Source organism: Jaculus jaculus, chromosome 7, assembly GCF_020740685.1.
Source record: "Jaculus jaculus isolate mJacJac1 chromosome 7, mJacJac1.mat.Y.cur, whole genome shotgun sequence".
Lineage (NCBI taxonomy): Eukaryota > Metazoa > Chordata > Mammalia > Rodentia > Dipodidae > Jaculus > Jaculus jaculus.
In genome coordinates this window covers 48140269-48167787 of record NC_059108.1, presented here as the reverse complement: position 1 = coordinate 48167787, position 27519 = coordinate 48140269, and the positions used below count along the sequence as shown (strand labels likewise).

The 27519-nt window shown below is 36.5% G+C and overlaps 1 protein-coding gene across 1 annotated transcript in view; it reads right to left on the bottom strand.

Annotated features, from left to right (window-relative positions):
- Ascc3 (activating signal cointegrator 1 complex subunit 3) overlaps nucleotides 1-27519 on the bottom strand; it is a 380520-nt gene that overhangs the window by 217492 nt on the left and 135509 nt on the right. Inside the window, exons 11-13 of the mRNA XM_045155316.1 lie at nucleotides 20699-20863; nucleotides 12717-12893; nucleotides 985-1056 (exon numbers count right to left, since the gene is read on the bottom strand). Coding sequence (XP_045011251.1) covers nucleotides 985-1056; nucleotides 12717-12893; nucleotides 20699-20863 — 414 coding nt within the window. The remainder of the gene's footprint in view (nucleotides 1-984; nucleotides 1057-12716; nucleotides 12894-20698; nucleotides 20864-27519) is intronic.

The window sequence follows — 27519 nt, the reverse complement described above, 5'->3', positions numbered from 1 at the left end:
ATTTTATTATTTTATATATATATATACACACACATATATGTATATCTAAAATAATAAAATATATATACATATGCATATATATGTATATATATCTAAAAATATGTATACACACATGTATCCATATATTTAAAATTATAAAATTAACAGAAAGAAATTCATAAAAAAGGTTATTAGTGATTAACTTTTATGTAAATACTATCATTTCACTTTTTATGTAACAATTTCGAATTTTAGAAAATGGAAAGATAAAAGGAATAAACTTATTTAATTTTCTTTTCTTTCATTTTTATGGTACTAACAATTGAACCACACCCCTACCAAAAATTGCTTAATTTCTAAAGAACATTAAACAATAGAAAACTTGTTAAATATGCTTCAACTGAAACTGTCTTATGTAGTCAGTAGAAAAACATAATATTTAAAAATTGGGAGTTAGGTGATGGCTCATTGGGTATTTGTATAAGCATGAAACAAGGTAAGTGATGGCAAGTGCATGTAATCCCAGCACCGGGGAGGAAAAGACATGAGGATCCCTATGGAGTACTGTGCCAAACTGGTCAGTGATAGGGTCAGCGAGAGGGTGTGTCTCACAAAACAAAGTGAAGGGTGAGTGAGGAAAACATTGGGCCTCAGCCTCAACCTTTACCTCCGGCTACCACATATGCACACGTGTGTGAGCTCTCACATACACAAGTTCCCACAAACATATAAACATACATACATGCATGCATACCTTTTATACACAAAATTTAATTATATAAAAATACCATTCAAATTGAGTGGCAACATTTTTCCTTTCAAAAAGATTTAAAAATCAAAAATGTACAACTGAATTTTTTTTCTTAAGTGTTTAATAAAACTATCAAAATACTATGAACTATTAGTATTAGCCTATTAATATTATTTAAGGATATTTTATGACTCCATAGACAAAACCAATCATTAAAATAAAACCCTTTGTTTCAGAATTCAGGAAGACTTTACCTGGTGGCCTGCCTTTACTTGCTTCAGTATACTTTCATAGCACACTTCATCCATGTTATTCAGCTGCTGCATCTGACAGTTAAGACATAAAAATGAAGTTTATCAAATGAAACAATAATAAAATTTCAAACTACAAATAAAACAGCCAAAAATTTATGTTTTTGAAACTTTTCAGAGTCATTAGAATACACAAACAAAACTAAAACATAAATATCTAAGAAAGGGGGAAAGCCCCTTAGCCCTAACTCTCCACATGGGCTCCTTACCCACCTTGGCAAGAGCTCTTTGAACTTTTCTTTTTTTTCCTATGGTTTTCTTAGGCCTCTAGCCACATGAGTGCCTTTCCTTGGCTTTATACTTCCCTCAATAAATATAATAATTTAATAATTATTCTTATCAGTCTTTTTTATGAGGTAGGGTTTCACTCTATACTAGGCTGGTAGTTTCAGGGTGGCCTTGAACTCACTGTGATCCTCCTACTTCTGCCTCTGGAGTGCTGGGATTAAAGGCATGTTCCACCATGCATGGCTTTTCAGTCTTTTTTTATTTAATCCTTTGATTAAAAATTAGACACAAGCCGGGTGTGGTAGCACATGCCTTTAATCCCAGTACTTACAAGGCAGAGGTAGGAGGATCACCATGAGTTCGAGGCCACCCTGAGACTACATAGTGAATTCCAGATCAGCCTGAACTACAGTGAGACCCTACCTCGAAAAATTGAAAAAAAAAATTAGACACAAACCTAGGATTTGAGGTTCAAGGACTTTCCTGGATCAATCAATCAATCTATCTATCTATCTATCATCTATCTAATCTGGAATATAGCAAGCCAGGATTGGAGGTTCAAGGACTTTCCTGGATCAAATCTATCTACCTGTCTGTCTGTCTGTCTGTCTATCTATCTATCTATCTATCTATCTATCTACTATTTATCAATCAATCAATCATCTATCTATCTAATCTGGAATACAGCAATCAATCAATCATCTATCTATCTATCTAATCTGGAATATAGCAAGCCAGCAGCCAAAGAAGGCAGGTCTTTGGCTGCCTAAATGAAGGGGAAAAGAGTAATCAATTTCATGTAGTTTCTCCTAAGTGTTATAAGAAAGATGGTTAATTATGGGTTGAGAAGAGATGATTGAGGAAACTGGAAAGGAATCTTTCAATGTTGGACACAGAATGCTTTTTAAAAATACTTTTTTTGAGAGGAACTTAGATCAGAATGTTAAAATATGTGGTTGAAGATACAACTATGTAGAAAATATATGAGAGATATAGAAAGACCAAATTTTGCCTAAAATTAATTTCCTTTCATATGGAAAAAACAGCCAATTTTCAGGCTAAACATACATAAACACCGTGCCTAAAATGAAGGATATTTAAACTGTTTATAGACCCTTAAGAATGCTCCAACAATTTTTATATAGGGATACAGACAATCTAAATAGAGCTTACATTAGACATAGATCTGATGTCCTATCCTGGGTAGGTCACAAATCCATAAACACAGATGTAATTCACATTCTTTGGAGGTCTAACCAGGTTAGACATAAACAAGACTCTATCACCTTGTGTATTACAAATAGGTAAAAATGAATTAACAATTTCAAAATAAAATGTCAGAATGCATAGCTCTCCACTCTGTCTTTTCGTTTTGTGCTTATTTATAGTCATGGCAAGCTAGACATGGGAAAAAGGATAGTGCCCCCTTTATCTCAGACCCCATCCAAGTTTGAGCCATGTGAACCCCAGACCCTGTCCAGAGAGAGACAAAATGGCCAACTGTCTCTGACAAGGAAAAGGGAGTAACAAACAGCATGTAACTTTGGTTCTATTTATAGTTCCTCTTTTAAGCACCCAAAGTCACCTCTTTAGATGAAATTTCTCACAAGACAAAAAAGGTCAAGCCAGGCGTGGTGGCACATGCCTTTAATCCCAGCACTTGGAAGATTGAGGTAGGAGAATTGCTGAGTTTGAGGACAACCTAATAGTACATAGTGAATTCTAGGCCAGCCTTGGCTAGAGTGAGACCCTACCTCAAAAAACCAAAAATAAATAAATAGAAAAGAAAAAGGTCAAATGGGTAAACTGAGTCAAGGTATTTGATAAGGTTACAAACGCCTTATGTAAGACAAACATCAGGTTCACCTAAAGTATTTATCAGGGTAAAAAATAGATATGATAAAAAAGGTACCAAGTAAGTCATTTCTCTCATCTCTCTCTCTCTCTCTCAAATACCAACAAAGGGTAGATTCCTATATTTAAGGTAATAAAACCACAGATTACCCTTAACAGAACACCCTTAAGTTAAGTTAAGATCATTGTGAAACATTCAGTTTGGGGGTGGGGTGACCATATTACAGGCTCTCATAGAGAGGAAAAAGAAAAGAGGTCCCAGGAACTCCCACACAGTAGGTCATTTAAGCTATCAAGAAAGGAGTAAGGGTGGGAATCTTCACACTGAGGCTTAAAAATGCCAGGGGCAATACTTATATGTCATGATGTAAGGCATGTGTATGGATCTGGGGAAAAGGTTGGAGGAAGTTCAGCTTGGGAGCTGGCCTTGTAGGATGAGCACAGATATCTTGGACCTTTTTGCTCCAGGAGGCACACAGTGTCCCTTTTAATTGAGGAGAAAACAGGAAATTTGGGGGTAGGAAGACTCCTACAGGAAGGAGATTAAAAAACCCTAATTTCAGCTGGGTGTGTAGGTACATACCTTTGATCCCAACTCTTATGAGGCTGAGGTAAGAAGATGGCTGTGCGTTTGAGGCCACCTTGAATTCCAGGTCAGCCTGGAGACCCTACATTAGGAAAGAAATATCCTAATTCCTTCTCACAAATCCAGGCTACAGGGATGCCCCCTCCAACTAGAAGATGCAAGACAGGATGGGGCATAACCCGACTCTAAATTCTTCATTCACTTTCCTCTATTTCTTCTATTTGTTTCAGATGGGACAGTCAGCTTCCAAGATACCCCAAAAGTCTCTGCTAGCCTGTATCTTTGAGAATGGGGCTCATTTAAATAAGGCTCAAGGAGACAAGTCAAAAACATACTAATGTAACTCCAGATACCTTGGAGGAGCAAATCCTTAAAGATAAATTTTTAACCTGCCAACACCTGATATTCGTAAGAAATTACAAATACTGGTAGCTGAACCAGGTAAGAGCTTAAAACAGTTGCTCCACGTGGCAACTTCTGTTTATTATCACCGGAAAGCCAAGAAAAAAAAAAAATCCAGAGAGACCAAATATAAATAAATAAATAAATAAATAAATAAATAAATAAAGAAAGAAAGAAAGAAAGAAAGAAAGAAAGAAAGAAAGAAAGATAGATAGATAGATAGATTTCACAAGGAGTGAATACTAGTAACAAAGATTGCTCAGGGAAGGTTCCCTCCACTGAAACATTTAATTGGATAAAATCTAAAATATGTTTACTTAATGCTAAGGCTTTAACCACTAGGAAAACTGAGTCTTTTCCTTAAGGGTTTAGTCATTAAACTTGCGGATGCAAGTTTGTTATGGTTTGAGAGTTATAAAAACTGGCTTTAAGATGCACAAAGGGGCGCACACATCTGGAGTTCGTTTGCAGAGGCTGGAAGCCCTGGCGCGCCCATTCTCTCTCTCTCTCCCTCTATCTGTCTTTCTCTCTGTGTCTGTCGCTCTCAAATTTAAAAAAAAAATCAATAAAAAAAAATAAAAAAAAAACTGGCTTTAAGGCTGATAGTAAAATAAATTAGGTTCCTCTGTTTGTCAAGACTTTAACTATTAAATAAAAAAAAACCTGGGCTGGAGAGATGGCTTAGTGGTTAAGCGCTTGCCTGTGAAGCCTAAGGACCCCGGTTCGAGGCTCGGTTCCCCAGGTCCCACGTTAGCCAGATGCACAAGGGGGTGCACGCGTCTGGAGTTCGTTTGCAGAGGCTGGAAGCCCTGGCGCGCCCATTCTCTCTCTCTCCCTCTATCTGTCTTTCTCTCTGTGTCTGTCACTCTCAAATAAATAAATAAATATTTAAAAAAAAAAAAAAACCTGAGTCTTGGGCTGGAGGGATGGCTTAACAGTTAAGTTGTTTGTCTGCAAAGCCAAAAGACCCAGGTTTGATTCCCCAGGACCCACGTTAGCCAGATACACAAGAGGGCACATGCATCTGGAGTTCACTTACAGTGTGTGGAGGCCCTGGCACGCCCACTCAATCTCTCTCCCCCCTTTTCCTCTGTCAAATGAATAAATAAAATATTTTTAAAAAACGAGTCTTAACATAAAGGTTCATGTATAAGTGTTTAATTTCCAAAGATGAGGTAGTCACACCTAATGATATTTTGACTATAAAGACAGCACCTATTTTATTTATGCTAATTCTATCAAATTGTCCTTACTACATTTAATCACTGAGGGTTAAGTGATTTAATTTTAGTTACTATGTATGTATGTATGTATGTATGTATGTATGTATGTATATAATTCTTATCTTCCTGTTAGGTAAAATGTGTTGCTATACATTGCCTAAAATTTATCAGTTCTAAGTCATGAGTAAGACAAAATCATTTTATATTAATAAAAATACATATTATACATAAGGTCAATTGCTATCCAATATTAAGTAAAAATATTGGTTGTCAAATAGTGTTTTCTCTTTCAAGTCACACTTGTCAAGGGTTGTTTTACAGCTTAGCTGTTTAGCTCAACAATGACCAGAACCTGGTGTATTATATATAAAATGACTGTCTCGTTTCTGGTATCTTAAGTCCGGTTCTTATAACAAAATTAACTATTAAGGCATACTCCTTGCTTTAGTGTACAGCCTCATGCTCAAACAATGGTCCTTATCAGAGAGAAATAATTTTAAGTTCTGTGGTTCAGTTTCCAGTGTTCCCCACATAGGTACCTAAATTATCAAAGATGCTTTCAAACAGAGGTGCCAAGAATTTATACTGTCTCATTTGTCTTTCTGCTGATGATTTCAAGGTTAAATTAATTTAGATGTATATTGTTTTCAGGAATGACAACAAGTTCTGCCTATATTTATATATATTACATATTTAAAGGATAAGACATGTCTGTTTTTTATGCTTCATATATGATCTATGCCATTAGAGGATAACTAAAATTAGAGATTAGACAAAATAACTTAAAACATTTGTATCATTCTGTAACTGGATTATGTTTTATTAATCAGATGTGCTATATACGTACACCCTTCAAGACTGGTATAACTTCCTTTCTGACTATTCCAATAATCTAGGTAGAAGCCAAAGCCAATTGGATTCACCAGAGCGAAAAAGGCCAACATTTTGGCCCCTGCGCCCAGGTCATGTGGCCACTGGAGATGCTGGGACACCTCTACACTGGCCCCCTGGTAAGTCCCCTGTCTTCTTGATCAGGGAAGATAGGGAGACCCAGAAATTAAAAAAAAAAAAAAAAAAAGTGGTATGCAGTCTAAAACAGGACAGTCGGGCTGGAGAGATGGCTTAGTGATTAAGCGCTTGCCTATGAAGCCTAAGGACCCCAGTTCAAGGCTTGATTCCAGTTGCACATGGGGGCGCACACATCTGGAGTTTGTTTGCAGTGGCTGGAGGCCCTGGCGTGTCCATTCTCATTCTCTCTCTCTGCCTCTTTTTCTCTGTCTGATGCTCTCAAATAAATAAATAAAAATAATATTATAAAAAACCAGGACAGTCACATCTGAAGAAAAATCAGTCCATCTGGCTTCTGAAAGAAGGAAAAACTACTTGGCCAGCATGGCCCTGTCTCATCCTAACAAACAACACCTGTATCAGGAAACTTATAGGGCTACTTCCAGATCTTCTTTGGAGAGCCATTAGTGACCTATACAAGTAATACATGATAAAATTTTGGCTACCTGCGTGGTCTTAGACACTCAAGATACAGGAATACTCAAATATTATTAAAATTTGCCTATTAAATAACATAAGAGCTTTCGGGGGGGGGGGGAACAAGGCCTAAAGGCACACTGGCCCCCTCTCTAACAGTTCTATTTCTACGTAAGGAAAAACAAGCATAGATATCAAAATGGTTATTTTCAAATATAAAATATAAATGGATGACTCTAACCAAAAGTCACTTAATTTAAAAAGACCTCCTTATACTAAAAATAATGGCAATCCCTTCTAACTTGTGCAGGACATCATTAAATATGTCCCGAGGCCGAAAGTATATTTGTATAGCCCATAATTGTACCCAGTAGCTTTATGGGGTATATCAACCATTGGTCCTAGCTATCGCAGGACAAATTTTAAAAAAGATGTACTCTGAAAGGTGATTATAGAAAGCAGTATATATTTGCTATTATCAAAGTTAAATACTGTGTATATATTCCTCATAGCTCTGCTAATATCTCATCTGTTTTATAAGCCATATAAAAACAAATTCAGGCCATGTCAGAGACTACTGTAACATTTGATGAGCAGTACTGGGAAAAAAAAAAATCTCAGCCAGATCATGCTCAAATGGTCTTGAGACAATCCAACTCCACCTACCTGAATTCTCTGGAATGTTCCCCAAGACTTAGAAGTCCACAAAGTAACTAAATAAATAAGTAAGTCTAATAAAGGTGACCAGTTTGCTGTGTGCCCACTTCTCATTAACTACTTACTTTTCTTCTTTCTCCCCAACATTTTCTTCCAAGGCTATCTTCTTGCACTCTACCAATACATTTTTGGGGTCCATTAAAATAGTTCCTTTCAGGCTGGAGAGATGGTGTAGCAGTTAAGCACTTGCCTGTGAAGCCTAAGGACCCTGGTTCGAGGCCCGATTCCCCAGGACCCACGTTAGCCAGATGCACAAGGGGGCATACGTGTCTGGAGTTCATTTGCAGTGGCTGGAGGCCCTGGCACGCCCATTCTTTCTCTTTCTCTCTCTCTACCTCTTTCCCTCTCTGTCTCTCTCAAATAGAGAAATAAAAATAAACAAAAATTTAAAAAAAATGGTTCCTCTCTCTGGGAGACTCTCTAAGTATCACATTTTTATGGCTCTGTTCAGCTAGAAGTAGTTCAAGATCTAACATCATCATCCCGTTAATTAAGAGTGTCTTCTCATGAGAGGGGGAAATGAGAGGTAGTTCAGTTAGGGTGACTGGACCCCTGAAAGTAAAAAAGCAGTAAAGTCTGCACTTGCTAGAAATCAAAGATAATCTGACTTTGTATCTCTTATCTAGTTCCCTAGACTGTTTTTCCACAAACAACCAGGACCCCTCTAGGGAAGGAGGTCTTTCATAAGATTTAAATATTGTGCTTGGTCAAGTTCAGCCCCTAGAACTTTGTCTCCTCCTGAGACAGCCCCTAGCTCTAACCAACCAGCTGGGCCTCTGGAAGACAGCCTTTACAAAGAGAGGGCAGGATCTCTGACCACTTGGGAACTTCCATACGTGGGTGAATTTATCCTTGGCAAGACCAAGGGGAGGTCCGCCTAGTCCTTACTCTCCACGTGGACTCCTTTACCCCTCTTTAGCTCCCCACATGGCAAGAGCTCTTCAAACTTTTCTCTCTTTTTTTCCATGTTTTCCCAGACCCTATGTGGGATCTCTAGCCACACAGGTGTCTTTCATTAGCTGTGTACTTTCCTCAATAAATATAATAATAACTATCCTTAATCCTTCTCAGTATTTTTACTTAATTCTTTAATTAAAACTTAGACACAAGGGCTGGACAGATAACTTAACAGTTCAGGTGCTTGCCTGCAAAGCCTAAGGATCCATGTTTGATCTCTCTCCAGATCCTATATAAACCAGATGTACAAAAGTAAGGCAAGTGCAAGGTTGCACATGCACACTAGGTGGCACAGAAGTCTGGTGTTCAACTGCAGTGACTGAGGCTCTGGTGTACCAATTCTCTCATTTAGTTACTTTCTTTAAAAAAAAAAAATTTAGAGGACATACTCTCCTGCTGTTATTGTCTATCTGATGTTGGTCCTGGGGTGATGTCCACCCTCTGCTCATGCCATCATTTTCCCCTGCCATCTTGGAGTTTCCCCTTGAGTCCATAAGCCAAAATAAACCTTTTTCCCACAAGCTGCTCTTGGTCTGATGAGTTCTGCCAGTAATGTGAACCTGACTGCAACAGAACCAAAGACCAACATGAACATTCGTGAATGCCATTCTCAACTGGAAGTATGGAAATTTGGCAATATTGTCATTGAACTACTATACCACTGGGTGCATATTTGCTCAACTCTCATAGAGCTAAACAAAAAATGAGATACTATTATAACTCCATTGCCTGCCAAGAGTATCAAGAATACATGTGCAAAAGTGCCAGAGACAACTTAGCCAGAGAAAAGCTAATGGGTTGGGACACTATTTAGGTTATTTTGATTGTGTTCAATGTTGTTAACTATAAAATATTTTCAACTGGAACCGAATGCCACATAGACATTCTACTCCTAGACATTAACCTCAGAATTTTCTAAAATCAGAAGTGCTACTTAAGAAGAAATTGAATCTAAAACATATCCAGCTAAGGTAGCTGTATCCAAAAGTATCTAAACATGTAATGGGATATAACAGACAGTTCCCTTGAACTTGAACTTTATATCCACCATGAGCTACGATGGTTGGGTGGGTGGTTATTTTTTATTCTTTTAAATCACAAAGTAAAGAAAATAGGATGTGGGCAGGGGGGGAGTGGCAGTTTTTACAAAAGTACAAAATAATGAAGATTTTAAGAAATGAAAAAAAAAATAGACACAAACCTACAGACTGGGGTTCAAAGACTTTCCTGGGGCCCTATCACCCCATTACAAGTTAACATCTTTAAGGTTAACTACAAATATTTTGGAATAATTTTTAAAATTTTGTTTTCTTTATAAAAGCTCATTCTTTGAGCTGCTTTTGTTCTTTTGTTGCTCTTATACTCTACAGCTTTCCTGTATAATTCTTAAAGTTCAGAAAGCACTGCACATCAAGAACAAACTGCATACAGAACTAGAACCTAGGAAAACAACCACTTTTGTAATACATATGGAGATGGGTAGTTATTCTTGGACAGACACAGTTTATAGTTGAATTGAAAGCCTAATTCATACACTGTGTTAAGAAAGGGCTGCATTTTTCCCTATCACTGATTAAAAAGGAAGCTAAACAAACAGGGTGGTTAATTTAAAGAAGGTGAGGTAAGACCAAAGAATCAAGTCATCACTGACTGTGCTGGTTTAAATTACATGTCCCCATAAGTTCTTGTGATTTTTACACTTGGTTCCCAAGCATATGGAATGGCAATTTGGGAAGAAGAGCCTTACTTGAGGAGGTATGTTGTTGGGGGTGAACTTTGAGGTATATTAGCCCTAGCATACCAATGTTACTTGGGCTCACCCTCTTGCTGCTATTTCCACCTTTGTGGCAAAGGTGATGTCCAGCCTGTGCTCATACCATCCTTTCCCCTGCCATCATGAAGCTTACCCTAGAGACCATAAGACAAAGATAAATCCTTGTCTCCCATCAGCTCCTTTTGATCAGTGTTTTGTCCCAGCAACATGAAGATAGCTACAACAGAGAGCTTAGAGGGCTTGAGAAATTCCATGTATACCTGCAATGACTATAACTTGAACTGCTTGTAATTTTTTTTACATCGATGACATAAATACTTTAAAACATGGAAAGTTTATGGCTAACAGTGACTAAAATGGATGAGATAACAATAAGGTAATCTATTCTCACTCTTGACTTGAAAAGCAGTCCCAACTTGTTCTACTACAAAAATAGATCCCAATAATTTCTTCAGTGAACTCTGAATTGATTCCTGACCAAGGTCACTATATCCAGTTGGAAGTATCACACATACCACTTTCTCACTTTCCTTACTAACAACACATGAATTTCTGAATACAATTCTCAGAAGCTTGCAAAGATTTCTCTTTATAACAAATATCCAAATAACAATTAGTTATAAAACATATTAAAAGCACCCTAGGGAAAATGCTTAATGACTACCAACTATATATTTCAACTGGTCAAAACTTCTAAAATTTAATAAGGTAAAAATCTATTCTTACAACAAACATAAAATTTTCTGTTCACACTGTAAGATGTGTTTTTTTTTAATTTTCCCAAATTTCTAAATCTTTTTTTTAATTTTTATTTGAGAGCAACAGACAGAGAAATAAGCAGATGGATGGATGGATAGATGGATGGATGGATGGATAGATATGGATGGACAGATGGATGGACAGAAAGGGGGGGAGAGGGAGAGAATGGGCATGCCAGGGCCTCCAGCCACTGCAAACGAACACCACACATGTGTGCCCCCTTGTGCAGCTGGCCAATGTGGGTCCAGGGGAATTGAGACTTGAACCAGGGTCCTTAGGATTCACAGGCAGGTGCTTAACTGCTAAGCCATCTCTCCAGCCCCCAAATTTCTAAATCTTACAAATAATTAAGACCTTTAGCATTAAACACCATTTTTCCATGATTATAAAGTTAACATATTGTGATGAAAAAAACTTTCAACTTAATTAGCATCAAGTGATTTATCAGTGTGAATGACGCAATTGAAAACAAGGTTTAAGATGGCTAATAAGCATCTGAAATAATTTTTTTTCTCTTAATAACTCTCTGAGTAACCATCTGCTATCATTTAAATTGTCAAGCTACAAATAGTTTGACATTTGTCCCAATAACATACAAAATGAGTTAAACAGTTAAATGTACATTAAGAAAAGCAGAACAAACAGTCAGCAAATAGTACAGAAGAGCACTTGAAATACAGTATGAGAGTCGTGACACACACATGACTGTTTCCAAACCATTAATATCCTTTTTTTGGGACATGTTGGAAAAGGATCACTATAATTCCAACCATTTTCACGGGATGTAGTTCATGTATGCCACTTGATACAGTAACAGTCATTTATGATATCTATCAACAGAATATCTTCCAGAAACATAAGGTAAACTATGACTTTTATTAATAAAACTATAATTAATACAGTTTAATGCATTGTAGTAGTACTAAAAGAATTAGTTTTTAAAGTACTATGTGAAATTTCAGATGTGCTTTTTACATACAGAATCAATATGCTAATTATATATTTAGCGTTAAATTAAACACAATGCCTCCTCTGGTGGTTGCTACCATCAAATTATTTTTCCGTTTCATAAGGTCTTACTGCTAATTTTAAATGAACACTGTGTTGGTTTGATTCATGTGTCCCCCATAAACATAGGTGTCCTGAATGCTAGATTCCCAGTGGATGAAGATTTGGGAATTAACACCTCCTGCAGGCAGTATATTGTTGGGGGTAGGCTTGTAGGTGGTATAGCCAGTGTGTGGCACACTCTCCTGTTGCTACTGTCCAACTTATGTTGGCTAGGGGGCAATGTCCACCCTTTGCTCATGCCATTGTTTTCCCTTGCCATGATGGAGCTTCCCCTTGAGTATGTAAGCCAAAATAAACCCCCTTTTCCCCAAAAGTTACTATTGGTCGGGTGATTTCTGCCAGCAATGCAAGTCTGACTGCAACAAACACTATATAAAAATATGCATTACATGATTAATTAGAGCATTTTTTATTTTATAATACCTTTAAATCAAAATGACTTTGTGGAACTTTAATTCTGAAATACAAATACATGTTGAAAGTAGTAATGAAAACTATCCCAATATACTTTCTGTAAGAAGACTTCTACTTCCAATATTTAAACAAGTTTTTTTGAAAAATTCAATAGTTAAGTGAACAAAAATGTTTTTAGAAGAGCATGAATAAAATGAATTTTTACCTTATTTGCACTTTTAATCCCCAAAAATGTCTGTCCAAGAGGCACTGGTCGAAAACGGCCATCAAAGTAGAAGAGTCCAATGTAGGGGTTAACATGTAAAAATGTAGCAACATCGAGGTAGTTGGGTAAGGTTGCAGACAGTCCAAGAATTCTTATCATACTCTGTGTAGATTCCACCTATACAGGTTATTTTGATTAGAAGTATTTGATTAGATATGCCTTAGTAATTTGGAAGTTATTTAATTAAATTTATTTATACTGCATATATCCTGCTAAAAATTGAAGGCAGTTAGGTAGTTGGGTAAGGTTGCAGACAGTCCAAGAATTCTTATCATACTCTGTGTAGATTCCACCTATACAGGTTATTTTGATTAGAAGTATTTGATTAGATATGCCTTAGTAATTTGGAAGTTATTTAATTAAATTTATTTATACTGCATATATCCTGCTAAAAATTGAAGGCAGTTTTCCCCATTATTACAATTGTGATGTTACTGTAGTCCCTAGTCTAATATCAGATCATGAACAGAACATATACTGGAATGTTTGGGAATAGCCTCCCATTATGATTCTGCAGTAGTTGATGTTCAAGTATGCTGTGAAACACTACCATCTACTGGAAAGATCTGGTATCACAAGGAACAAATAAAAGGAAATTGCTTTTTAATAAAAACAGCTAGTGCTTTGGGAACATGAGAAGAATCACATATAAACTCTTGTCCATATTAAAACACAGTGAGAGATTAAAGATATTGAAAATTCAAGTATATCAAGTTGTAAATGAATAAGCAAGACTATGACAAATGCAAAGCATAAGCAAAGGTAGTACAAAGCTGTACAATTCACTGTAATTCATGTTCAAAGCTAATTCTAATTCATCCAAGTAGTATTTGGGAAGTTCAAAAAAAGTGTATTTTCAACCAATGGCTGCATATAGCAACAAAAAAAAAAATAAACTGCTTATGTAATTGGCATTTAAAATGCTTAATTTCATGTGGAAAAGAGAGTTATTGATATTGTAAAGAATGGGGAAAGATCAGTTCTTTTGTGCCTAGAACTTATGGTAGAAAGGTCATATTAAAGAGAAACATGAGTCTATAATTAATAGCTTCTAATATACAGGCAAGAAATGTTTACCTTTGATAACAAGTGAGTATGGGTTTATAATAACAGTAGTGGGAATCTATACAATTACAACATGGTAATACATGGAGATGAGTGTGTGAGCAGGGAACATGTATATATGTATACACACACATATATAGTATATATAATATATATGTATTATATAATATATTATATATATACTATATACTTATATATAGTATACTTATATATATATTATTATACATCTACAAATAATTATCATTTATAAAGGTACTGCTTTCAAAATATTCATCATGATTCACAGTGCAGTATACATGCAGATGGAAAAGACTGGCAGCAACATGGCATTCCATTTTTTTAGTAAAGAAATTCATTTGGGTTAAATACCATCAAGCACATGGGTATAATGACAGACCTCCTGAAAAGATACTCATGATGTTTAGTTGCAGGAAATCTCCACTGAATGTTTCAAGCTGGATATAAGGGTGGCTCACTGGAAATATGTGAATACTCAGATTCATGCATTGTGGCTTCCATCAGAAAATCACTTAGCTTTTCAAATATCAAGGGATTAAAAAAAATCGATTTCTTTTTTTTTTTTTTTTTTTGTGAGGCTCGGTGGCATGCACCTTTAATCCCAGTACTCAAAAGGCAGAGGTAGGAGGATCAACATGAATAAGAGGCAAACCCAGTTTAGCTAGAGTGAGTTCCTACCTTAAAAACAAGCAAAACAGTAAACAAAAAGTTCCCTTTTACATCATAGGTGCCTTGCACATTTCTTCTTGAAATCTCATTTGCAAAACCCAGGCCAAAGCACAGGGGCTGGTGAAGTACAGAGCAGGGAGAGTCTGACAGACTTGTCAGACTCTACTTCACCCATATTACAACTTGCCTGCCTTCTTCAAGTTTTCCTGAAATAGGATATTGCTTAAAATCCGTTATAAATATGCTTTGAACATTTCTAACATTACTATTTTATGTAGCAGTACAGATGTACTTATTTAACTTAAGTTAAAAAGGGAACATATCCAAGATGGGCACGTACTCTACAAACAGGATACCTTGTCTTCCAGTGAAAAGCACAGTACTGATAGCTTTTCAGCTCAGTTCACATGGGTCTACTACATTCCATTTTAAAGCATGAAAAGAAACATGTGATCAGATGAATGGAATATAATTTACTAAATCATTTCTTATAATACTGAACATTCTGGTTATTTTTTAAAAATGCTTTACAAATGAAAACAAATGCTGGTGAGGATGTGGAGAAACAGGAACCCTCATTCACTGTTGATAGGTGTGTAAGCTGATAAAAACCACTACGGAAAGCAATATGGAGACTCCTAAAAAGGTTGACTATAGAGTTACCAACAGACCCAGTTATTCCCTTTCTGGGCATTTACCCTAAAAGCTCCATTCCTCAGTTCACAGACATCTGCTCAACCATGTATACAGCCACTCAAGTCATAATAGCTAAGAGCTGGAATCAACCCAGATGTCCATCATTAGACAAATGGATAATCAAAATGTGGCTATATCTATATGATAAAATTCTACACAGCAGTAAGGAAAAATGACTCAATGAAAATTGAAGAAAAATGGTTGAACCTGGGAAAGATCATTCTCAGTGAACTAACCCAATCACAGAAAGATAATCACTGCATGGTCTCACTCATCTATGACTCCTAACCTGAATCTGCCCAAGATGCTGACATACCTAAGAAGCATCTTGAAAAGTGTACAATAGGGAGGGTAAGGTGGGAAGAGAGGATAAGGGTGAGGGTGGGTGTTACAAAACTGGACCCAAATGGCAATGGTACCATAAAATTCTACATCCTAAAAGACAAGGCTAAATGGTTGAACCTTCATCAGGTCCTTAGCAAGAACACCTGAATCGCAGGGCCCTGGAGAGGGTATGATGAAGTCTAACCTTAATCTCCTATTCCCCCCTCCCCCTTCTCTTTCTCTTTTATATTGCCTATTTTTTTTTATTCCTTCTTTTCCTTCACGCTGACCTGTTACTCCCAGTACCAGCATAGGGTTAACATCCACAATGAACTATTGATCAACAAGGCCTACAAGGTTTCCTAAAAGAAAGACAGATTTCTGTCAGAGTACCTGATGACCCACCAAAGGTTAGTGGTAAGACCCTACTGCCAAAGACAGCCTATGCTGTTGGTACTGAACATGGAGTCACCTGGCTGGAATCTGGAAAGAGTCAGTGCCCAGGCAGCTTACCTAGTGCCAGAAAGTGCTATATGAGCGACTGGGGGAAAATGACCAGCATCTGTCCAAGCAATTCATGGTCTAAGCTACTCAGCAGCAAACAACCTGATGTGGTGCTCACAAAAGTGCAACAGTGGCACACAGCCATGGTGGGAAACCAACTGCTCTTGATTTGGCTAACTGATCCGTTCAGTGGAACAGAACCAATAGTTGGAGCTGAGAAGCAAGTCAGAACCATATCCAAAAACAAGCCCACTATCCATTATCAAGCTCCCAACCAATTGTGGGTTACAAAAGGGCCTATCTCTATTAAATTCTCTCTAAAATAATAATGGTTATCCCATTTATCTGGTGCTGATTTCCCTCTCCATTGGAGAATTTGCTTCTCTGCAGATCCTGAGGACAGAATCAGCCCATCATGCTTCAATAGGGCCCCAGCTGAAATCACTAGTAATTAGGAAAATAAGCAAGAGTGCTTCTTTCTTGGTGAACCTGGTACCAGCACAAGGGTAAAGGTGATAGGCACAGAGAACACTCAACTCCTACCAAACAGATAATCAGAGTCACAGAAATTCCCAAGACCTCATCACTGAAGTAGACCTAAAACTAACCCAACATGGCTCAGGAAAATTTGTGGAAGAGGGTGTGGAAAGATTGTTAGAGCCATATGTTGGGACATTGTCTCTTGCTCATAACTGATGGCTAACGCCACAATGCACAACCCACAATCCCCAATGTGCAGGGTCCCTGCAGAGGGAGAGGACAAGGAGGAGGCTAATGATGGTACCAACATGGCTGTATGCACATTGTGTACATAACTAATAAAATTATATAAAAACGCTTTAAAAACAGAGCTTCAATGAGTAGTAATGTATAATATGTGATGAGTTTATGCAATGGTTCTAAGGGTTATATTCTTAGAACTAAAAATATAGGAGAGGGTATTCTGTATTCATTTTTACAGGCCTAACAGAAATACTAATTGTATTTCTTGTAATCATGTTTTCTAAAAATTTGAACATTTTTAAATATTGCATTTATTTGACAGGGAGGGGGGAGGCAGGGACTGTGAATAGGGGAACTGGGGCCACTAGCCACTGCAAATGAATTCCAGACACATGTGTCACTTTGTGCATCTGACTTATGTGGGTACTGTGGAATTGTACCTGGGTCCTCAGGCTTTGCAGGCAAGCATCTTAACCACTAAGTCATATTCCCAGCCCAATTTTTAATATTTTTATTTATACTTTAAATAAGCCTCCAGTTTTCTGCCAATTTTTCCAATTTATACATTAGTAAATCTGAAAATACATGACATTAGAGATTTATTCTATGTATTATATAAATGAATTCTACTAATTGGTGACTTTCATTTTAGTTTATGATATCTTCAGTGGTTAGAATATTTTAATATTTTTTAATATTTTATTTCTTTATTTATTTGAGAGAGAGAGAGAAAGAGGGGAAGAGGCAGAAAGAAAGAGAATGGGTATGCCAGGGCCTCTAGCCACTGCACACAAGCTCCAGATGCATGCATCCCTTTGTGCATCTGGCTTATGTGGGACCTGGAAAATCGAACCTGGATCATTAGGCTTAGCAGGCAAATGCCTTAACCACTAAGCGATTTCCCTAGCCTTATTTTAATATTTTTAAGCAACTGTTACTCAGGTTTTTTTTCTCTAACTTTTGGAGTTTCACAAAATGCTAAGTTCACAATCCCAAGATTACTAAAACAAAAAGAACAAAAGCACTATTTTTGAATGCACTGAGTGTGCTGTTTGATACAATTATTAGTCTGTCTAGAAATTAATGGTGAACTTACAGAAGTATAACACATGAATATCATAAAACTTGGTTTAAGCAACTATAAATTTCAAAAATCTCGCATTATATTTTTATAATATGTTCCCCCAAAAGGATCTGCATTCAAGATATTTAGTGTATGAAGTATAAAATTATTGTTATTAAAGTAGATATTTGGACAGGAGGGAACGATAAGAAAAAGAAAATATTTGATGATATCTTCCAGGATTTTGGCTTGGAAAGCAAGTAGAGTGCAATGTTCTAATGAAGTACAGAGAAAAGGTGAGAGCCCAGACATGGTTAGCAAGAGATATCTATAAGATATCAAAGTTAGTAAAAGTACAGCTGGGCCTGGATAGAGCAAAAGGGATCTGAAAGGTATATCTCTATGTTAAGTGGTAGTGTAGTGCTACAATTCTAGCACTCGCAGGTAGAGACAGAAGTATCACTATATGTTTAAGCTCATCCTGGGTAACAGAGTGAGACCTTGTCTAAAAAAAAAAGTTTTGCAAATATTTTTAAGGCTGTGGAAATGGCTTAGCAAACTAAAGGTGCTTGCTTACAAGAGCCTAAAGACCTGGGTTCAATTTCCCAGACACCTATGCCTTAAACTTATGTAAAGCCACATGGACATTCACCGATTGCAGCAACAGACACTGATACACACACACACACACACACACACACACACACACACACACACACACACGGGTCAATAAATAAAATGAAAAAGGAAAAACAGGTTTAAGAACAATATTCAGGGGCTGAAGAGATATGCCAGTGGTTAAGGCACTTGCCTACAAAGCCTGAAGACCTGGGTTTGATTTCCCAGTACCTACAAAAGCTAAATATACAAAGTGATGCATGCATCTGGAGTTTGTTTGAGGTGGCTAGAGGCCCTGAAGCACCCCATGCTTGTGCGCGCTACCTATCTACCTATCTACCTGTCTGTCTGTCTGTCTGTCTGTCTATCTATCTATCTATCTATCTATCTATCTATCATCTACCTACCTACCTACTTATCTCTATCTCTCAGCTTGCAAGCAAATAAATAACTAAATAAAAATTTAAGAAAAATAACAATCATTGGTAACTAGTGAAATGTGGAAAAATGTTTTACTATGTTAGAGAAATGAATAGAATACAATAGTTGAAATGTCAATGTAATCCATGGATATTGTTTAATATTTTCAGAAGTACTAAAAAAACTATATTAAAAAGTTGCTGGAGATAGCTACATTTGTGGGATGTTTTTTAATGGTAAAGAAAGAATTTAGTAGTTTTTTAAGCTGAAAAGACAGTACTTCCTGACATGAAAATGCTAAAGACATAAGAGAAAGAAAAGGGGCAATTTTGCAGAGTGGAAAGAATATAGTCCCAGGCAGAGCAAGAGCCTGAGAGAAAACAGTGTGTATGTGATGATGGGTGCTTACAATGGCAAGAGAGAATGGATTTCTTGACTTAGAGACAGGAAGGGAAAGGAGAGAAATTCAGGGCATTCAAGCATGGACTCCATCTCTTTTGTAAAAAGTGCTGCTATATAAGAATAGGGAAAAACAAGCTTAGCAGGAGTGACAAGGGAGACCAGTGAAGCTTAGCATGGATATATTAGAGAAACAGAAGCAAAGCTGCTTAGAAATTGCAAGGTAATATTGAGATGCAGGTCAATTGAAAGTCAGTGGAACTGTAACATACATAGGAGTCTGTATGTATATACCCATAACTAGTTAGTGTGTTTAGTGGTCTGGCTACAGGTATAGACAGTTCAACTGACTCACTACTGCAATTTTGGCAGACAAGATAAAAAAGTTAAGATTATTGGAAGGAGAGCATGTGGACTGGGAGTCTTGGCTAGGTCAGGAAGAAAACAAAGGCATGAGATTATGAATAAGATGGTAGCAAATGGGGAGTTAGGACAGCAGAGTTCTTGACCACACTGAAAAAGTTGGGCTTATCTACTTTTGGAGTATGTTCAATCTATGAGAATACCTCATGTTAATATAATCAATCATTAAAAAAAATGTTTACGCACTAAAAAAAAAGGGGGGGGTTGAGAGGAAAAAAACCTTGAAACTTCTGTACAGGTAAGGTTGTTAATTTTAGTTTTGACTTTTTATGAATATACAAAAGGGCTTCGAACTAGAGACATCATGTACATGTGCCCTCTATTAAACAGTAATGCATGCTAGAGAGACAGTTTAGCAGTTTAGAGCACTTCCTGTGCAGGCATGAGGAGCTAAGGAAGCCTGAGAGACCTCAGACCCCACATAAACAGCTGGATGTGACCTGTGTAAAGCAGAGTCCAGAGCTCACACAGAAAATGAAACAAAATAACAAGCTCTGGGATTGGAGACTCCAGCTTAAATAAGAACAGGGGGAAGAATGATGGCCTGGGACACCTGATGTTCTCCTACCCCCACAAGAAGTGTGCGCTGCCCCAAGTGAGTGCCGGAAGCACGACATGAGAGCACACACACATGAGCACACCACATTATACACGCACACATGCAAAAAAATAGAGTGAAAATTAAGCAACTAAGCAACCTCATTTTATTTTACTCAGTACAGTGAAAAAATATGAATTGTATTTAGATATTTGGAGGGCAGTGGAAAGGAAAGTGGATCAAAATAGTAGCATTCTTCTATATTCTATTTTATTGCACAAGTTTAGAAGAGAAGTTGTCCCTAACAACAAAATATAATTTGAAAGTAAAAGAGAATCTTTACTATGAAAAGTAAAGATATTATCATACTAAAATTGTCTTTTCCTTTCAAACAGTGCTACACATTCAATTGAACAATATATACAAGCCTCCAAAATAAGATCATAAGTAACTTCCTCTTACCTGCCGTAAAGTGCGTGCAACTATGCTTTCTAAGACTGGCCCTCTGTCTTCATGTAGCAAATGAACTTCATCAAGAATAAGGAGTTTTACAATTTGGGAAAGCGCCACATCCCCAACACTCTTCCTGGTTACAACATCCCACTTTTCTGGCGTGGTTACAAGCATCTAAAAGACAAGCAGATTAAAATAGGAGGAAATTACATGGATTGTTTATATTTCAACTATGACATTTAAAAGACATATTTTTGGTAACTTCTACTCAGATCAAATAAAACAAATATTCTGAAAACATCCCAGGATAATAAATAACTCACTACAGGTAACAGTCAATTCAAGAAGATATTTCCCTTTAGTAGTTATTTAAAACTGAGCATGGTTTGCTGAGAAAAAAAAATAGTGTGAATTTTACAAATTAATTTGTTTTTAAAGGATCTCATAATGTGAAAAAAGACTATTCTTATACATATATTGATAATAATGTTTAGTCAAAAAGGGGCTAGGTAGTGACAGAAGTTCTAAATGGAAATAAAATTTAAAATTTAAGAATCTACTCTAGGATGGTCATTGGTGCTAAGCCTATTCAAATTTGTAAGATGTTATTATTTTTTAATATTATTTATTTATTAATTTTTGAGAGAGGAAAAAGAGAGAGAGAAGATGGGCATGCCAGGGCTTCTAGCCACTGCAAATGAACTCCAGATGCATGCACACCCTTGTGTATCTGGCTTACATGGGTACTAGGGAATTGAACCATGATCCTTTGGCTTTGCAGGCAAGTGCTTTAACCACTAAGCCATCTCTCCAGCAAAAGATATTATTGGTAAAAAGTTTGGTTTTGCCAGGCATGGTGGTGCACGCCTTTAATCCCAGCACTCGGAAGGCAGAGGTAGGAGGATCGCCATGAGTTCAAGGCCACCCTGAGACTGCATAGTGCATTCCAGGTCAGCCTGGGCTAGAGTGAGACCCTACCTCGAAAAACCAAAAAAAAAAAAAAAAAAAAGCTTGGTTTTAAAAATTCTGTCCTTTATATCAATCAATATATTCAGTACTTTTGACTAAACATTGATACAGCTGTAAAATACAACTGGTATATACAGCAAACAGTAAGTCATTGGAGACTGGGGAATCCAGACAAGATAGCAGACTCAGGATTTATGTAGAATGTAAAGAAATAGGCCTTTTGGCATGAAACTGCAATTATAAGTCTATTTACATTCTACATAATGAATTGCTTAAAAGTATACCATAACAAGCCAGAATGATGGGACATGCCTTTAATCCCAGTACGCAGGAGGCTGATGTAGGGGGATTGCCGTGAATTCAAGGCCACTCTGGGACTACAAAATGAGTTCTAGGACATCCTAGCCTAAAGCGAGACCCTATCTCAAAATCATCAATAAAAGAAAAATATACCATGACAGAAAGGAAGTTCAGTATTTTCTACTGCAGTAGCATCATATGAGGAAATACTCCTTAGGTGAATAATTCAAAGCAGGCTAAAGAGATGCATTAAGCCTAAGCTCCACTCAGAGGTAGATCACATGATCGACATTGATGGCAACCAGTCACTCAACTGTGCTTTGCAGGGATTCACTGTCCTAACATTTGAACATACTTTTATATCTGCTTTGAAGTTACTTGTGCTAATAATGACCTCATTATTTAGACTGCAAAGAATGACAAGTTCTGAACAAATGTACAAATATAATTTAGCAATATGACTTATTGCATTGTTAGATACTATCATTTTGAGTTCTTTTTTTAAAAAAATATTTATTTATTTATTTGAGAGTGATAGACACAGAGAGAAAGACAGATAGAGGGAGAGAGAGAGAATGGGCACGCCAGGGCTTCCAGCCTCTGCAAACGAATTCCAGATGCGTGTGCCCCCTTGTGCATCTGGCTAAATGGGACCTGGGGAACCGAGCCTTGAACCGTAGTCCTTAGGCTTCACAGGCAAGCGCTTAACCGCTAAGCCATCTCTCCAGCCCAGATACTATCATTTTGAAATGAACAGTGTCAACTGCAAATTTTTACAGCTGAATTTCTACAGAAGATTAATTAGCAAATTGAAATGAAATAAATTAAAAAAGTATATCTAAAGCACCACAAAGCCAGCACCAGCTAATTTGCTACAGCTACAAGTGCAATGCTAACTAACATCAACCTTTACAAAAAAAGATGCTGCAAGAAATGTACTAGTTGAATTAACTATAAATAGATGCATAATGAATTTTGATATTTAAAATAATAAATTCATTGTATATGAACATTTTTATCATATAATAAAAGATTTAACTGAACTTGGATGACATATTCAAAACAATAGAAGATATATACATATAAATATACAAAGATAACTTATTAACAATGCTCGTGTAGTAATAGTTGATCTGTGGTTGTCAACTTGACAGAATTTAGAATCACCAGGGAAACAAGTGTCTTGTAATATTTGTGAGGGATTCTCTAAATTAGGTTAAGTGAGGTAGGGGAACCCACTTACCTATGGACAGCATGGGCTGGGGTATGGTTCTGTATAAAAAGAGGAAGAAAAGCCAAGCAGCAGCATTCATTGCTCTCTGCCACCTCACTATAGACTGAATGTGAATAGTGGCCTCAGTCTCCTGCTGCCATGCCTACCCCACCATGATGGACTGTAAATTTGAACCTTAAGCTAAAATAAACTGTACTAGTATATTTCTCATTGCTGTGACCAAAGAAAGGGGTTATTTTGGCTTAGTTTTGAGGAAGGATTTCATTACAGAGACTGTGTAGCAACAGAAGCATGAGGTAGAGATGTTCATATTATAGCCAAGAAGCACAGGATGAACAGGAGTGGAGCTATGCTTAAAATCTCCTGGCCCACCCCTTAAATGACCCATTTCCTTCAGCACATTTTGACCTCCTAAAGTTTCCAGGAAAATGCAAAATGGCACCTCCAAGTAGAACCAAGTGTTCAAATACATGAGCCTATGGGGGACATTTACATTCAAATCACAACACAAACACTTCCTTAAGTTGCCTCGGGTCAGCTATTTGGTCACAGCAATAAGAAAGTAACTAATACAGCACTTTTCATTAACAGTTCCAGAAAAGAATACTTATATTTTGAGAAAAGAGCAATTTTCATGAACAATAAATCCAATTAAAAATAAGTTATTTTATTAGTTGTAAGTAAAGAAGTGCTACGAAGTACACTAATAAATTATAGTTAATACAAAACTTGGCATAAACTCACCATGAACTTAGAATATTCTGCTACCTCTTTCTTATAGTTAATGGTCAGAGATAATAATAGGGTAATAAATTGTAGGATTGTAGTTTTTAGACATAAGAATGCTATAATTCCAAGAATTATGAAAGTCTTGCTACAGTTTTGTTTTCTATAGCTCATTTTCAGCACATTAATGAATAGTTTCACTTTTATCATTACTTCCTCACTTCAGTTCCCTCAGTAAAAATGGCTAGAAAGTGTCACATTTGCCTAATGAATTGAAAATCCATTATGAATTAGAGGACATTCCCATATGCTCTTTTATTAGGCCATGGGGTTAACTGTTAGTATTTTTACTGTAAACTTGAATTTCTCTCAGTACATGTACTTTTTCTCTCAGCAATATTAAAATCATAACTTAAGGGTTAGAGACATGGCTCAGTGGTTAATGTGTTTGCACGCAAAACCTAAGGACCAGGGTTCACTTAAAGCCAGATTCACAAGGTGACATATGTGTCAGGAGTTCATTTACTAGAAGGGTAGAGGCCTTCATGTGTCTATTTTCTTTCTCTGTCTCTCAATCTCTCAAATAAATAAAGAAAATATTTTTAAATTCATGACTTGAAATTTTTCTAATGTTATCCTATCCACCGAGAAAATAGCATAGTTGAGATGTTACTGTGGTAAAAGTTTTCTGTACTCAATTTAAAAAAGTTAATGAATTTGACAAGAAAATCAAATAACTTAAGATTTGCCTTGATCAATATATCTGATTATTCACTTAAACAATATTATATAAAATGTACCTTATATCTATATATACTAAAAATTAAAACATTTGCATGAACATTTCATGAGTAACTCACTTATTCTTGGTGTCAAGTATTTCCTTGAAGAGTAAAAAAAGAAAAAAACAAAAAATTTAATTCTGATCTTTGTGTAACCAAATAATTGGACACTTCAACAAACCCTTTTTCAAAGCCCTGCACAGAGAGATGGAGTCATTCAGTGAGGAAGTTCCTTTTTACTCTGTCCCAAAGACATACATTCTCCATGAAAATTAGAGAAAAAGCTTCATATCACAAGTTACCAAGTATAGAATCATTTTAAATTGAAGTGTCTTCACACATGTGTTACAAATAAAGTCAGTTTAAATGTGTCTTTCCCATCCTCATCTTAACCCAGGCATTTTTTTATGTCACAATACAGAGAAGAATGAACTCCTGAGGACACTTCTGATGAGCTGCATACATTTACAGGGATAGTTGATATTTAGGAATGAAAATGCATGAGTATGGATGAATACATCAGGAAAATCATGCCTTTTTAACCTTATTTTCATTTCAGATAAAGTCAAAGAGTAAGCAGATGAAGAGAGAACAGGAAACACAGCATATGTGCTGTAAGTAGGGCTTTAGACAAGCTCATCCAGGGACCTTGTGATTATGAGGACAAATCAGAGATAGCTGACAATACAATTATGAAAATGATGATCAATCTTAAAGATTTTCACTTTAAAAACAAAGGAGCATGTTGGTATGATGATAAACATGAGTATAATCACAGTATACAGTCAGAGTGAAGGAAGAGGGAATAGGTTATAAATGAAACATACACATTAAAAAAAAAATCAAACCAAATCCAAACAATCATATTTTTAAAAGAAAAGACTATTATGACAGGGAAATTAGAGATGGAAAAGAATAGAGGAATGGAAAGAAAGAAAAAGGGAAAGACAGAGGAAAAAAATGTGTTTACACAGAAAGTGAGACATTTCGGGCTAGCTAGATGGCTTAGCAGTTAAGGCACTTGTGCAAAGCCTAAGGACTCAGGTTCAATTCCCCAGTATTCATGTAAGTCAAATGCATAAGATGTTGCATACATCTGGGATTTCTTTGCAGTGGCTGGAGACCCTGGTATGCCCTTTCTCTCTATCTGCCTCTGTCTTCAATAACTAATTAAAAAAAAAAAAGAAAAGAAAAGAAAGTAAGGGGGGCTGGAGAGATGGCTTAGCAGTTAAGTACTTGCCTGTGAATCCTAAGGACCCAGTTCGAGGCTCAATTCCCCAAGACCCACATTAGGCAGATGCACAAGGGGGCGCATGCATCTGGAGTTCGTTTGCAATGGCTGGAAGCCCTGGTGCACCCATTCTCTCTCTCTCCATCTATCTGCCTCTTTCTCTCTCTCTCTGTCATTCTCAAATAAATACATAAAAATGAATTAAAAAATTTTAAAAAAAGAAAGTAAGGTGCTTTATGGAAAAGTTCTTAAATTCACTCCTAAAATCTGATAAGCCAAATGTATGCTGGATAGTAGAATTCTAATTTTCTACAGTGGAGGTCACATAGCTAGCCAATGACAGCACTCAATACTTAAAAGTTTCAATGAATCACATATAAATACCAACTTGAAGAGTTCTCTTGCTGAAGCTGCAGCCATGAGACACAGAACCATTTGCAATTTCTAAAAGGCCTCTGCTCTCTGCTTAACTACTTCTGCTGCATCAGTTTAGTGAAATTACGTAAGTCATGTTGATACACCAAGTTTTAAACATTTAAAATTATTTATTTATGGGTCTCACTCTACCCCTAGATCTCACTCTGTAGTCTCATGGTGGCCTATAATTCACAGCCATCATTCTATTTCTGCTTCCTGAGGGCTGGATAAAGGCATGTGTCACTATACTGCAATTAAACATTATTTTGACTACTGGGATATTCTCTTTTTTTTTTTTTTTGTGCTGAGAGCTATACATAAAAAGTAGAATACAAGAAAATTTAAAGTATATTTTGATCTTTATGATATTTAAAGCTATTTTAAATGTTTGAGTACTTAAGACATTAGAAAGTTTGGAAAAATGTTTTAACTAATTATATGAAATGTTCATTTAAAGCCAGAATGACAAAATGCAATGTCTACTCATAAAAATCCAAGATTATATCACCATTGTCCCACAAGTGTATGTAGTGTTACAAAAATTAAACAAGGGACTGAGGAGATGCCCAGTGATTAGGCCACTTGCCACTTAAATATGAGGGGTTTGGGATCCCAGTGCCAGATAAACATTGGATAGGTGTGGCATCCCACCTGTCAACTAGAGCTGAGAAGCCCAAGACAGGGAATCCCTGGAGCAATCTGGCTAGTTAGACCATCTCAACTGTTGAGCTCTTAGTTCAAGTAGGACCCTCCTTGGTAAATAAAGTAGAAAGAGCCTGAGGAAGACATCCAAACTCAACCTCTGGCTTACATGTACATATATAGGCGACCACACACATGTGAGCAAAGACACACACATAAACATCATATGTATACTACAGATTAAACAACACTATCAAATACACTTTTAAAAGGTACATTAAAACTGATGAAACACAGCACATGTGTTAGGAATGTTGAAGATCTACTAAGTATGATAAAGAGCAATCTTCAATACAACTTCTATGGCTAAAAAAAAAAAAAAAAAGTCATCTTAGAAACAATCACATTCTAATACTCAGAAGTAGACCCGGCAACAGCTTACAAGATTTAAGAAGTCTATTTTCCTTTTTGAAATACATAATCACACAGCTAGTCAATCAATAAGCATACAAATTATATGAATGTTTTA